The 15,189-nt window shown below is 41.9% G+C and overlaps 1 protein-coding gene across 1 annotated transcript; it reads right to left on the reverse strand.

The window, feature by feature from the left end:
• Positions 1–1,378: 1,378 nt before the first annotated feature.
• Positions 1,379–9,088, reverse strand: LOC136436903 (cyclin-G1-like). Its single transcript, XM_066431298.1, has 8 exons — positions 9,014–9,088; positions 8,292–8,417; positions 6,781–6,924; positions 6,544–6,618; positions 5,828–6,106; positions 3,151–3,261; positions 2,702–2,913; positions 1,379–2,173 (listed from the first exon to the last, which is right to left on the reverse strand). Exons 1-8 carry the CDS (start codon positions 9,014–9,016, stop codon positions 1,969–1,971), a joined length of 1,155 nt encoding a protein of 384 aa, XP_066287395.1. The 5' UTR covers positions 9,017–9,088; the 3' UTR covers positions 1,379–1,968.
• Positions 9,089–15,189: the final 6,101 nt, after the last annotated feature.

The following is a 15,189-nucleotide window of genomic DNA, read 5'->3' on the forward strand; positions in this document are numbered from 1 at the left end:
GGAGGCAGTAATGCAGTTATTTTGCCTGCTGCTAGAGGGCGTATTTGTATCACAACATGGAATGGAACTGATAGACTGCAAGTGGCAACTAACGCCCACCCCCCCACCCATTTATTTGTGGACCATATTGGTTACTCTCCAAGCAGAGGAGTGGGCCTGGCTGTTTTTTTACATATTTTTAGCCATTTTTGTCGGGATTTTTATTTTATGCCGTTTTATTTATGTCGTGGGTTGGCGACATAAAGAAAACGGTACAAAATAGAAAGCCAGACACAAACGCCTAAAACACGTCAAAAACCAGCCAGACCCACTCCTCTGTACATATTGATATTGGTGACAATCAAAACAATAAATCTACACAGTGTGTCTCATGTTCATATTTTTCTAACAGATTTATTCACATTATGTATCAATGTTACAGAAAGGCATGTTGGTATCTTACAAGCATAATATACATGTATTACACTTGTTACAGTGTTGGCACCAAATACTATGTTACTGTACAGCATATACTGGCAGGATGGTTCAAGATTAAACCACAGTTCAAACAGAGATGCTGGTTTTGTCCAAAGAAATTATTTACATCATAGTAACATATTTACAATGTATTGTACATTGAATACTAAATAAGGTAAAAGGCACTGGTGAAAAGATCACTTCAGTGTGTCAGTAAAAACATAATATTCTACCTCATCAGTTGTTTGTTTCCCATTTACTCAACAATTTAAAGTTGTTAACATGAAAATTGAAACTGAGAAACCGAGAATCTAAAATGAATATTTATATATGCATAAAACAGTAACTAAAAAACAACATGGTTTCTTGTTTATGAAAGCTGTCAAAACTCTAAGACTAAGAAACTAAAACGTAACTCAGACATTCATAAAATATCATAACAAACTCAGTTCCTTGCGTACAAAAGTCATCAATACAAGCTATCTATAATGTCAAAGTACACCAGAATACTATCGTTTTACTTAAGTCACACTTTCAATCTTATATGGCCTGTTGCAATCTCCAAACCTGCGTTGGTTGCACCACAAGTCCGATCAACTCTATCTAAAAAGTAACATATTTTGGCCCTACGTAGAGAGTCATGATAACATCACAGTAACTTAAAAGCAAACCAACCCAAGAGTTATATTACCTACCTATACTTATTGTTGAATGTGCATATCATCAACAACTAGCAATGAATTGCACGCAAGTCAATGGAGCTCCATCGCAATGTTTGATCTATTTCCTGAGGTGAATTTGGATGCAACAATTCCAGATGAAAAGGTCATTATTACATCACAACATTATACAAAGCAGATAGTAGTTACCGAAGGCACATTAGCTAAATGCAGAAAAAAAAATGAAATGCAGTATAAAGGCAGATAGCACTGATGCACAGTCAAACACAATTCTTGTACAGGATTGATGCCTGAAGTCACTTGCTGAAATATATCCAGGATGTTACATGCAGAGCTTCAGTGCCCATCTCCCTAAATATCACAATACAAAGTTGTTCCGTATGTCCTTGTTATGATTCCTATAAAGTCCAGGTCTGTCCCACCCTCGTTAAACCAGGACCCCATATCGCTCCACATTACATCGGTCGCGAAAGGGGCCCTGGTAAAAAGCTTCGCCACATATCGTAATGGCAGGTCGACGAGATTTGCTCATGAATAATTTATGAGCTGACCTTATTTGGCACAAATGGCAGTTGTAGCTCATGAATAATTAATGAGCTAGCCGTAACACGTAACCTGATTGGTCGATAGCTTCCCAGCGTTCTTTGCGCGTTGGCTTCCGCTGAGAGGAAGCAAACCCTCTGATTGGCTGAAGCTGTTTTGGTGGGGACGTTGTCATAACCATATGTGGCGAAGCTTTTTTCCAGGGCCCCTTTCGCGACCGATGTAACGTGGAGCGATATGGGGTCCTGGTTTAACGAGGGTGGGTCTGTCCATGATGTCCTGCACACATTTATGCCCCAGCCTGCTGAGGTAACTGTCCACAAGTGTTGCAGCACTGCTGCTGTATCGGGCAGAACTTCTGTCTGGATTTCTGGATGTGACATCTAAAACACAGAGTTGACTTGATCTCTGTCTGGAAGACATCGTCGTCATCGGAACAGACTGCGTCGGTGTCAGACCTTGGTGAATCCTCCTCGCTGGAGATGTCTTCCTCACTGGAACAGGTAATGATGTTTGTTAGCCTTTGTAAGAGTCTTTTACAGATGGAAGTAACTGGATACTAAGTTTACTCTTTCTGGTATCATATATGACATCCTTTTGGTATGCCCATATGCTGTTAAGCCGAAAATAATATAACTGTTTCAGGAAGACAGATCTTTGTAGATGGTTGAACTCAGCAGTCTTCTAAAACTCAGCAGTAAATTTGACCTCACATTGTAGGCTAAATAAAAGAACTACCCTTTTTGAATTTCAATGTGTAATCTTTTCTACTAGTTTCTTTAACATTTGGCCTAATATCATTTTCAAAGACAATCGGCAAATCATTACACTATCATTTTGTAACATTTGGACAATTAACAACTTGCAGAAAAATACATAAGATGGTAGTTCATGAAAAGGGTAGTGCTTTGGTATAAAACCTGGTTCTCCAAGTTCTTTCCTTTAGTCACTGACGAAAGATAGCGGATACTGTCTGAAACATCTCATTTCATCTAAATGTAAACAAGAAATCAGTCTTTTACCTGCTTCCAGAGCTCCCATATCCATCAGTACCGTCCTCCAGAATGGTCGGGAGGTCCATGGCCCATTGCATGCTGGGTCTGAGCTGCCTGGCCGTGCGTGAGGACAGGACCCAGGTGAACCGTGAGGTGGGCCTCCTACTGACCGGGGAGGAGTACTGCAGCAGAAACTCTTCAAGCTTCTTCTGGCATTCCACCAAGTGCTGTTCATTGATCTGTGTGGACAAATATGGATAATCTCCTATCACAAGTATAGTAATACCACGTCTGTGCTTTGATTTCAAGCTTATACAATATAAAGTTGGTGAGTTTTTTTTAATTTCAAAGATTAATATTATCAAAACTTAGAATCTACTGCCAAGTACATGTATGAATCCATTGGACGACCAGAGAATAGGACAGAAGTTGAGTTGGAAATTGAATGCCAATGCTTGATACTAAAACCAACTGACCTGCGACGCCACCTTGAGAGTGTTGAGTGTACTGCACAGACCTGGTTCACTGTCCCGTGTGTCAAACACATCCAACTCACACATCAGTAGTGACATGGCCAGAACTGGAGCCTGGAAAACACATGGATTTTGTATTAGAAAAGAACAGTCAAATTCTACTTATGTAATTTGGTGGTTTGTACATGTATTTTTCAAAGGCAAGAATGATAATAATAATGGTTTATTGGTCAGAAATTACCCGTGCAGTGACAGCCAATGCTGAACTGCTGCAGGGTTTACAATCATATAATACAGAACAGATCCATATTTGCTCCACACTTGCACTTTGTGGAACTGTCGCAAGGGTCTGGGCGGCTGCCATTCGGCGCCAGCAGGTGACCTCAATACGACCTTCCCCAACCGAAGTCAGGTACCCATTCACACCTGGGTGGAGTGAGGAAAGTCGTGTGAAGTGCCTTTCCCAAGGGCACAACATCGGGGCTTATTGGGGTTTCGAACCCGGGACCTCTCGGTTCTGGGCGAAACACTCTACCGATTGCGCCACACGATGCCACCAGTATCATAAGAATAATTTTTTCATTCAGTCATACATTGTACCAGCTGCGTATGCAAGAGTCTCTAGGATTGCAAGGAGTTTTAGTGTCATGGCTGGTTGCTTGTTTCCAAAGCATTCAAGTCATGTAAACAATTGATTGATCGCAAGTACAAAGTTATTCAGCATACCACACTATTTTCTGATGCATGTGTCAATCACGTGAACAGGGAAGGACAAAGTGTTGTGCATTGACATTGTAACGATCCCACCACTATTTCAAAACCTTCTGATTTAATTGCTTGAATTGCAAGAAATTTCATTGGCTTTCAAACACACAAAATGACAGTCTTTTATTCTTTGCAAAGTAGGCCATATACTCTGTAACAAGTGCTAGAAAACAAACTCCTATCTAACTTTATCAGCAGTCCACATTTAAAAAAAATAGAAAACATGTTTGCTCTAGTTTAGCGAACTTTACCCATATTGATAAGTCTGACCTTCCTTTATCCTCATTTTATAACTGTTTATATAAGTTTATTTGTATGGTTGAGGGATTGCCCCATGCTGACAGTATACATAGCCTTGCTGTTCAAAGTTCAAAGATTCTTCAAACTCTGATTGGCCAAGGACATTTTGGATTGGCCAATCATTACATGCTGTGGTCCAGTACATGTGAACACTTGCTGATCAGGGGTAAGAGTACACGTCAATGACGTTTTACTTTTAGTCCCGTGACTTTTCATTCCGATGACTCAAAAACTTTCCCAGCGGTGTCATATGCTGGTAAACATTACACAATTTTCTGCTTGAGCTAGTTAGAACTTTTACAATGCTTGGTACTTGAAAGTACATGTATTGCTATTTTGGAAGCTATGCCTGTTGAACCATACTTTCAATGGTTAATTTACAGTCAAACCTGTACAAGTGACCATCTCTACATAATTCAACCACCTGGCCAATGTGACCACTTTTGGAGGTCCCTTAGATAATTTTTCCAAATAACACAAGTATTAAGAACCCTACCTATCATGACCATCTGTCCATAGACTAGATTTTGTTGGTCCCCTGAGTACTAGTCGTCTCGAGCAGGTTTGACTATGTGTTTCCAAACTTTTGTACCATTCTTATGTACTAATAGTAGTATGAGAGAAATAAAGAGAAAAGTTGCACAAGGTTATTTTGATAACCTTGGTCCTGTATGTCCAAGTTGCCCAGTAAGTGAGTAAGACTAGACTTCGTACCCTAACATGTGAACAGGGCGTGCTAGTTACAGTACTAGAATGTTTGATTAGGTCGACGTGACCTTACTCACATATGTACACAGGACATACCTTTGATAAGTGTAATATATATAATACAAGTTGTATTATACAACGCACCTTTGCTACTGATTTTGTAACTTTTGGTAACGTTTGCATTTTGTCATAGATATGAACAAGTTTTACCACATGGTAATTTGAATGCATGCTTCGGATGTAGGATTGTAGGATGTAGAATATGTAGAATATTTAAGTTTTAAAGAAATATTGTGATGGATATGCTAGGGTTTGCAGTCAAAACAAAAACAGATCTGACTTCCTAAACCTTAAGTATGACTAATTGAGCCACAGAGTTTACAGGAAAACTTCTCTTATGATAATTATTATCAATACCCAGGGTCCCCTATAGTAAACCAATTGTAACTGTACATGTACATGCATGTACATTAGGGGTGGATACCGGTTCGCTGGACCTGATTCGGACCTTTATAACATCCAAGAACCGAGTCCAAAAAACCTGAAAGCCAAAACCCTGAGTCCAAAAAAACCTGAACAGAGTACAAATATATTTTTCTATTTTGTTTGATTAAAAGTGTTTTGAATCTCCCCTCTGACAAAAAAGGCATTTAAAACAAGTGCAACATTAAATATCAAACACTGGTTTATCTTGAAAGTCTTCTCACCAAGAAACTTTTTTAGTCATGCGTGTCAGTGTTAATTCTCTATGCTTAATATTGGTCTAATAAAACAAAACATCAACTGGACAGGATCAGGTCTGGACCTGAACCTAAATCTCTAAACTTGGACTTGGACCTTATTAAGCCGAACCGGTATCCACCCCTAATGTACATACATCAGTGGATAAAGCTTAATTATTACTCACAGTGAATTTAGTGAACGGAGACCGACAGAGGCACGCCTCCAGCTTTGCGATGGTTTGCTCCAGGTGCTCCGCAGGTGTGAGGTTCTTCTTCTCCAAAACTGCGTCCATGATGCCCGTCGTCACGCATATACCGTGGTACAGTTGGAGGAGAGTCAGGGGTGTCACCGCTCCGAAGTCGTGGTAAAGCTTCTGGCAGACGATACCCTCCATCCGGAACAAGTCTGCTTCCGTACACCGACACTGGCTTATTCTGATGAGGTGGACAGGGCTTGGAAGCTCCTGTAGGGAAAATTGAACATAGGTCAATCAGATAAGTTATAACCCACAGGACGAAAATACATGAAGTAACGGAAATGAACAAAATGAACGGACACGGACCATGAACCAGCTTTCGCCCTACTATATGTTGTATGTTGTAGTAATTGTATATTGTTGTACCATAGATATGTAATGATATATGTTGATAGAGTTATTAGGACTCGGATGACTGTGTATCTCTGCTATATTGTATCTGACCCTTACCTCTTCCCTCATGACCTCAATGAAAAGCGGCCTGCGTGCTGATTTGAGCTTATCATGAATAAACAAAGGTTCAAACAAGCGTACCTTCAGAAGACAACAAACAGATGTAAGATCACTTAACTGATTCACTTTTCACATTCCGGCAGCGACCGAAATCTTAGAATTTAATGCACTTGAATTTTTCTGTACTTTACCTGGTCTTCCTCTAAAACATTGATGGCAATGAAGTAACTGGTGATAGCCAGGCAGCCGAGGAACTTTACTCGCACCTGTGAAGATAAAAAATTTAAGCATGTAAAAAAGACGAAACAATAACATCTAGTTGAATACTTATACAGTGTACATCTTATTGCATGATAAAATTGGATGTTTCAAAATGAGTATGTACATGTATGAATGTTGTAGTTTAAAAAGAGAGAGTCTGGTCTAACCTTCATAATGGAGAGAAATCTGTCGAGGATATTGACAGCCAGAGCGAAGGCCTCGTGTTTGAAGCGGAGACATCTGTTCAGGCAGCGCAGGCGGTCCACCGCATCGTCTCTTTGCATGGATGAAACTACGGGGTCCCTCGGATCCTGTACACAACAACAGTGAACAAATTAAACTTCTGGCATGTGCAATTTGCTTCAAAACGTAACATTAACGTCTAGAGCTGTGTACCGGTACACTGTACCAATACAGTACTAGTCCTGGGTACAATCAATAAGGTACAGGTCCAAAATACCTGAACCCTGGTGGATCGGTACTGGACCGGTACTAATCAGGTCAAGTCTGACTCAGGGGATGGCCACTTTGACAGATAAAATTACTATGAACTTACCGTGGCAGTGCACTAAAGCCACATCTATAATATACTCCAGCACATAAAACACATTTGCAAGCTAAGGCTGGAGTCAAATTTTCATTGTGTTTTCATAAAAATAATACCTAGCACAATTAAATATTATGTTGTTACCAGTTCAAACATGCTTTTGTCCTTATTGAAAATCTACCATTTTCTGAATAAGTATTTTAGGTACAGGTTCAGGTCCGGACCTGTACCTAAACCCGTGTACCTGTACCCCTTGGGCCCTACCTGTACCTAGAGTTTGTTTCGGTACACAGCTCTAATACTAAGTAAAATGTAACATAAATCTCATAGTATACTATAGGATTTCACAAAAGAAATATGCCTCACACATTAGTGTACAAAAAGGAAAGAGCACTTTTTTTGCACCATTTTTCGTACCAATATTTTCAGAACACTCCTGCTGTACCTGTGACAGGCACAAGACAGAACAGGGCGATCTAACTACGGGCCAGTCTTGAGAATGTGACCATATGTCGGACATACCAGATCTAAAATCTATAGACACGTACTTAGAAAGGCATGTGCCCTGACCTTATAAGTTCTTCTTCTTTAGTTATAGTTATATAATGACAAATTTACTTTACAAAATTGACAATTTAGGAGGAGGATGCATGGCCAGCTGTATTTGATATTTCTGCCTATCTCTTTTCAGCACTACAAAATTTCTATTTTTTTGTTGAAATTCTTGAGATTAAGTTATAATCAATACAATTTTTTTTTTTATTGGTCAGAAATTACCCGCAATGGCAGCCTTTCTGGCGCTGAATTGATGCAGGGTTTACAGGTTTCACATGATACACAACATATACATATTCTATCCACACTTGCACTTTGTGGAACTGTCGCAAGGGTCTGGGCGGCTGCCATTCGGCGCCGCCAGGTGACCTCAATACGACCTTCCCCAACCAAAGTCAGGTACCCATTTACACCTGGGTGGAGTGAGGAAAGTCGTGTAAAGTGCCTTTCCCAAGGGCACAAGATCGGTGACATGACAGGATTTGAACCCGGGACCACTTTGTTCTGAGCCGAACGCTCTGCCGTTGCGTCACACGACCCCACATCACATGTAATTTGTATGGTAAGAGGACTCACGTCGTCATCTTCCACCATGTCCAGATAGATGAGGTTGGGCTGGTAGGAGGGTGCCCTGCGCACTGCGGTCTGGAGCTGGTACCACAGCCGACCCAGGTCAGCAGCATGGCGATCACACATATTCCTCTATAACAACAACAACAACAACAAATTATACTTAAGTTGTCTGTTCAAACTGTACACAAACTGAATTGTGCATTTATTTTCATATCTCATGATGCAAACTTCTGTTCAAAGTTATGCTTTAGAGCAACAGCAAACCAACAGAGACAGTTTTCCTTCACGGCAAAAAATTATCACCCAACAATAAGAACTGTATCATACACACGTACGATCAAGTTTCCTTATGACCGTTGATTCAATCAACCTCCTTGATTCAATCAACGGTCATAAGGATTCACCATCTCTTTGTTGTTCAGGTTTCCAACTTGGCTTCCTAGACTTGCAGTTGGTCCTTTTTCATAACACATTACTAGTACGCTACATCTTACCAATCTTAACCTCAACAAAAATTAAAAAAGACAAGGCAAAGCGCTTGAAAAACTGTTGGTGTTGCCAGAAACGACCAGTTCAGCTGAGAAGAAAATGGCAGCCGTTTGAAATTATAAACACAAACAAAGGAGGAGGAATTACCAGTCGTACCGCCAAAAATATCCGTGCATCGACAGCCACAAAATGTACAAACGTTATACATGGAAAGTCCTACATGATTTTCAGCTTACCATGACGAATACAGTTGTGAGAAACCGAGAGATGAGCTTCAAAATCTCATGAAACACAGTCGTTAGTTGGTAGAGGTCAACTAATCTCCAAGCAGATCCACACCGGGCGCGAAAATCGTAGTCTGCTAGCCAGAGAAGGTCCAGTCAGCCAGAGAGGGTCCAATAGCCCGGTAGGGATCTGCCCTTAGACGGACCTGAACAAGGTTATTAACACGCAATTGTTACCTAATCTCCCCGCAGTCAAACTGCGCTTAGAAAGAAGGTGCGAATTGTGCCGGTGTTCAGGAATTATCGGTCCCCCCGGGAAAATCGGTCCCCCTCCTGCCATTGGTCCATGTTTGAGACTGGTGGGCGTGGCCTAAAAGTACGAAGGCCCATAACAACATAGGCTGTAACATAACAATTCTACACTGTCGACATTGTCGACAAATAATGTCCCCTCATAGGAAAGTTGAGACAATCTTCCTCTGGTCTACTTCGGACCCTAATTTTCAACTTAAAGACGAATCTATGAAAATTGATATAAACGTTTCAAAGGGTTTTGGCCATTGTGGGATTTCATCTGAAGGGGACACATTTTCCCGGGATAGCCGGGATTTTCGGTCCCCTCATATGAAAGTCGACAACGTCTCTTCTGATGTATTTGGAAACCTCTATTTCAACTTGAAGACGCTTCTCTGAAGACCTAACACAACTATAAACGTTTCAGATGCAGAAAGTCTCAGTATTTGGCCATTGAGGGGATTTCAGGTAAAGGGGACACATTTTCCCGGGCTGGGGTTAAGCCGGGATTTTCGGTCCCCAAGTAGGAAAGTCAACAACGTCGCTTCTGATGCACTTGGAAACCTGTTTTTTTTAACTTGAAGGAGCTTCTCTGAAGACCTGACACAACTATAAACATTTCAAAAGCAAAACGTCTCAGCATTTGGCTTTTGAGGAGATTTCAGGTAAAGGGGACACATTTTCCCGGGCCAGGGTAGCCGGGATTTTCGGTCCCCTCATTTGAAAGTCAACATTTTGTCTTCTCTTGAACCTGGGCGCTTGTTTTTCAACTCGAAGACGCTTCTATGAAGATATGACACAACTATAAACGTTTCAAAAACAAAAAGTCTCAGCATTTGGCCATTGAGGGGATTTCAGGTAAAGGGGACACATTTTCCCGGGCCGGGGTTACGCCGGGATTTTCGGTCCCCTCATAGGAAAGTCAACAACGTCTCTTCTGATGCACTTGAAAACCTGTTTTTCAACTTGAAGAAGCTTCTCTGAAGACCTAACACAACTATAAACGTTTTAAAGACAAAAAGTCTCAGCATTTGGCCATTGAGGAGATTTCAGGTAAAGGGGACACATTTTCCCGTGTTGGGGTTAAGCCGGGATTTTCAGTCCCCTAGATCATAGGAAAGTCAACAACGTCTCTTCTGATGCAATTGGAAACCTGTTTGTCAACTTGAAGACGCTTCTCTGAAGACCTAACACAACTATAAACGTTTTAAAGGCAAAAACTCTCAGCCTTTGGCCATTGAGGGGATTTTATGTAGGTTTTAGGTAAAGGGGACACATTTTCCCGGGCTGGGGTTAAGCCGGGATTTTCGGTCTCCTCATAGGAAAGTCAACAACGTCTCTTCTGATGCACTTGGAAACCTGTTTTTCAAATTGAAGGCGCTTCTCTGAAGACCTGACACGACTATAAACATTTCAAAAGCAAAAAGTCTCAGCATTTTGCCATTGAGGAGATTTCAGGTAAAGGGGACACATTTTCCCGGGCCAGGGTAGCCGGGATTTTCGGTCCCCTCATTTGAAAGTCAACATTTTGTCTTCTCTTGAACCTGGGCGCTTGTTTTTCAACTCGAAGACGCTTCTATGAAGATATGACACAACTATCAACGTTTGGAAAACAAAAAGTCTCAGCATTTGGCCATTGAGGAGATTTTAGGTAAAGGGGACACATTTTCCCGGGCCGGGATAGCCGGGATTTTCGGTCCCCAAGTAGGAACGTCAACAACGTCTCTTCTGATGCAATTGGAAACCTGTTTTGCAACTTGAAGAAGCTTCTCTGAAGACCTGACACAACTATAAACGTTTCAAAGGCAAAAAGTCTCAGCATTTGGCCATTGAGGGGATTTCAGGTAAAGGGGACATATTTTCCCGGGCCGAGGTTAAGCCGGGATTTTCGGTCCCCTCATAGGAAAGTCAACAACGTCTCTTATGATGCACTTGAAAACCTGTTTTTCAACTTGAAGGCGCTTCTCTGAAGACCTAACACAACTATAAACGTTTCGAAAGCAAAAAGTCTCAGCATTTGGCCATTGAGGGGATTTTAGGTAAAGGGGACACATTTTTCCGGGCTGGGGTTAAGCCGGGATTTTCGGTCCCCTCATAAGAAAGTCAACAACGTCTCTTCTCATTCACTTGGAAACCTGTTTTCAACTTGATGACGCTTCTCTGAAGACTTGATACATCTATAAACGTTTCTAAAGCAAAAAATTTATAGTTTTGTCAAGTCTTCAGGGAAGCGTCTTCAAGCATCTTCGCGATTTGCTATGAGGGGACCGAAAATCCCGGCCCGGGAAAATGTGTCCCCTTTACCTGAAATCCCCTCAATTGCCAAATGCTAAGACTTTTTGTTTTTGAAACGTGTATAGTTGTGTTAGGTCTTCAGAAAAGCGTCTACAAGTTGAAAACAGGTTTCCAAGTCCATTATAAGAGACGTTGTTGACTTTTCCATAAGGGGACCGAAAATCCCGGCTTAACACCGGCCCGGGAAAATGTGTCCCCTTTACCCGAAATTCTCTCAATGGACAAATGCTGAGACTTTCTGCTTTTCAAACGTTTATAGTTGTGTCATATCTTCATAGAAGCGTCTTCCTGTTGAAAAACAGGCTTCCAAGTCCATAACAAGAGACGTTGTTGACTTTCTCATTAGGGGACCGAAAATCCCGGCTTAACCCCGGCCCGGGAAAATGTGCCCCCTTTACCTGAAATCCCCTCAATGGACAAATGCTGAGACTTTTTGCTTTTGAAACGTTTATAATTGTGTCAGGTCTTCAGAGAAGCGCCTTCAAGTTGAAAAACAGGTTTCCAAGTGCATCAGAAGAGGCGTTCCTGACTTTCATATGAGGGGACCGAGAATCCCGGCTACCCCGGGAAAATGTGTCCCCCTCCCCCTTAATTGACAAATATTGAGACTTTTGCTTTTGAAACGTTTATAGTTTATTTCCCCTGAAATCCCCTCAATGGCCAAGTTCTGAAACTTTTTGCTTTGAAACTTTTATAGTTGTTCAGAGAAGCGTCTTTGAGTATAAAAACAGGATTCCAAATGGATCAGGAGAAGCGTTGTTGACTTTGACTATGAGGGGACCAAAAATCCCGGGTACCCCGGGAAAATGTGTCCCCTTCCCTTGAAGTCCCCTCAATGGCCAAATCCTAAGACATTTTGCTTTTGAAACGTTTATAGTTGTGTTAAGTCTTCGGGGAAGCGTCTTCAAGTTGAAAAACAATTTCCATGTCCATCATAAGAAGCGTTGTTGACTTTCCTATGAGGGGACCGAAAATCCCGGCTAGATCTACCCCGGGAAAATGTGTCCCCTTCCCCTGAAATCCCTCAATGGCCAAATCCTGAGATTTTTTTGCTTTTGAAACGTTTATAGTTGTGCTAAGTCGTCAGAGAAGCGTCCCTTAAGTTGACAAACAATTTCCAAGTCCATCATAAGAAGCGTTGTTGACTTTGCTATGAGGGGACCGAAAATCCCGGCTAGATCTACCCCGGGAAAATGTGTCCCCTTACCCTGAAATCCCCTCAATGGCCAAGTTCTGAAACTTTTCGCTTTGAAACCTTTATAGTTGTGTTAAATCTTCAGATAAGCGCCTTCAAGTTGACAAAGAAGCTTCCACGTTCATCAGAAGAAGCGTTGTTGACTTTTCTATGAGGGGACCGAAAATCCCGCCTAGATGTACCCCGGGAAAATGAGTCCCCTTCCCCTGAATTCCCTCAATGGACAAATGCAGAGACTGTTGCCCTTGAAACGTTTATATTTTTGTGTTAAGAGCATCAACTCAAGTTAAAGTAATTTAAAAATAAAGTATTTTTCCAAATGCATCACTACTAGGAGAAGAGTTGTTGACTTTCCTATGAGGGGACCGGAAATCCTGGCTACCCCGGGAAAATGTGTCCCTGCAATGGCCAAAAACTGATACTTTTTGTTGATGAAACGTTCATATTTGTGTTTGTGGACAATGTCCGTCCCACCTTCTTACAATTCATACATTTGGCAGTAAGTATTCAATTCAAAGACAGTGTTTGTGGATGATATCTATGCTTTGGCCCTGTGGGCCTTCGTACTTTTTAGGCCACGCCCACCATGGATTGGGGACCGATTTTCCTGGGGGACCGATAATTCCTGAACACCGGCGTTCGAAGACCGGCGCCCGTCATGGGTCTAATATCATGGGTCAGCTGCGCGCCGTCTCACAGTTACCCGGCAGGTTTGAATTCCAGATAACAATGGAAGCAAGCAGGCGCTGGTGGACGGAAAGAGTCAGCCGTAATTTCTGTGCTATCTGGGAGTTTGAAATTAGGGAGACTCAACTTGATGCCATTCTAGCATGTCTGGAGAGTAAAGATGTATTTGTTGGGATTGCGACGGGCAAGGGGAAATCCCTGTGCAACCAAATTGCATTCCGCTGTGTCTGCCGTGAAACAAAACTCGTCTCACCGTTACGAGCGCTAATCAGCGACCAAGTAAGGACGTTATGTAGAGACTTCTCGATCCACCGGACGACGCCATGGCTTCTGCCATAACTCAAGACATGACAAACGATAAGACTCGGGTTTTACTGAACTGAATATAGACGCGAGAATCTGACTCTCAAAAAGATACAAACCAAAGACACTGAAAGATGGCGGTGTTTCGGCGTGGTTTTGCACCGCATCCAAGCGTGAAAGAATGGCCAAAAACAGATTCCAAGTTGTGGTTAAAAAAAAGACACACCAAGCATTCACATAAATAAAACGACATTTTAATCAATTATGGTTTAACATTAAGCTAGAAACTAATGGTGCAAATTTGTCTAACCGAAAAGTCTGTATGTCGATACGTTTGCTTTGATGCGTTGTGATGCGGTGTGTTCCCGCACTATTGTATCTGAGGGGAAACTCCCGCTGTGAAATGGCGCGGCCGCCTGGTTCGTCCCAGATTCGATGTTGTAAAACGATAATCCCTGCCAATTTTCATGTTGGAGTTAAACAGGCACGAGGAGGAGTAGAGGCACCTTTCTCAATAGGCTGCCCCTCCTCGTGCCGGTTAATAACCTTGTTCGGGTCCGTCTAAGGGCAGATCCCTACCGGGCTATTGGACCCTCTCTGGCTGACTGGACCTTCTCTGGCTAGCATACTACGATTTTCGCGCCCGGTGTGGATCTGCTTGGAGATTAGAGGTCAACCAAAAACAAAGGAATCAGCTGATGAAAATGGCTCCTGTCAGCTGTCAAGGATCAAAACACAAAACAAAACGCTAATTTCTCCCTCTGTGCGAAATATGCGGTGCAAAACAAACTACGTCCACACAGCACGAAAACTTTGACGTACCTGGCCGCTTTTGCGCGCTCTGGACCTCAAATAAGCAGAAAATATCGATCTATCTGCAGACTTTGCCCTCTGTAAATGTTTGAATGACAACCTTTCGAAATTTGGCGCCCGGACGGTTTCCCCCTCCTCGCTCCTGATTGGTCAGTATTAACCTAATTACACTTCCTGCTCTCTGATTGGCTTCTTTTTCTAGAGCTCCACCCAACTTGACATTTCCTCATTTCACTTAAATACCGTGCAGAAAAGTAACTAGGAGAATATCACACGAATAAAATTGAATAAGTAGGTTCTATGAAATATATATATGACAAAAGGCGATGTTTCAGACGTGTACATATGAGGAAAACTTTGTAGGAGCTAATTTCTGATGCAATGACAGCTGGTGACCCCTGATGACGTATGGGACTTCCCACTGACGTGCTATGCTAATTAGTGTAGCCTAGTGCAAAAAAAGTAGATCTATATGTACACCAAATCACCCAAAAAGTCAAGAATCATCACCAAAGTTTAAAAGGAAAGATAAATTAGATTAAATAAGCTTCCCAAATTCAATATTCACTTCACAGCGTTCCCTACAATTTGTGTAAAAGAC

The sequence above is a fragment of the Branchiostoma lanceolatum genome, chromosome 6 (assembly GCF_035083965.1).
Source record: "Branchiostoma lanceolatum isolate klBraLanc5 chromosome 6, klBraLanc5.hap2, whole genome shotgun sequence".
In the NCBI taxonomy this organism is placed as follows: Eukaryota; Metazoa; Chordata; class Leptocardii; order Amphioxiformes; family Branchiostomatidae; genus Branchiostoma; species Branchiostoma lanceolatum.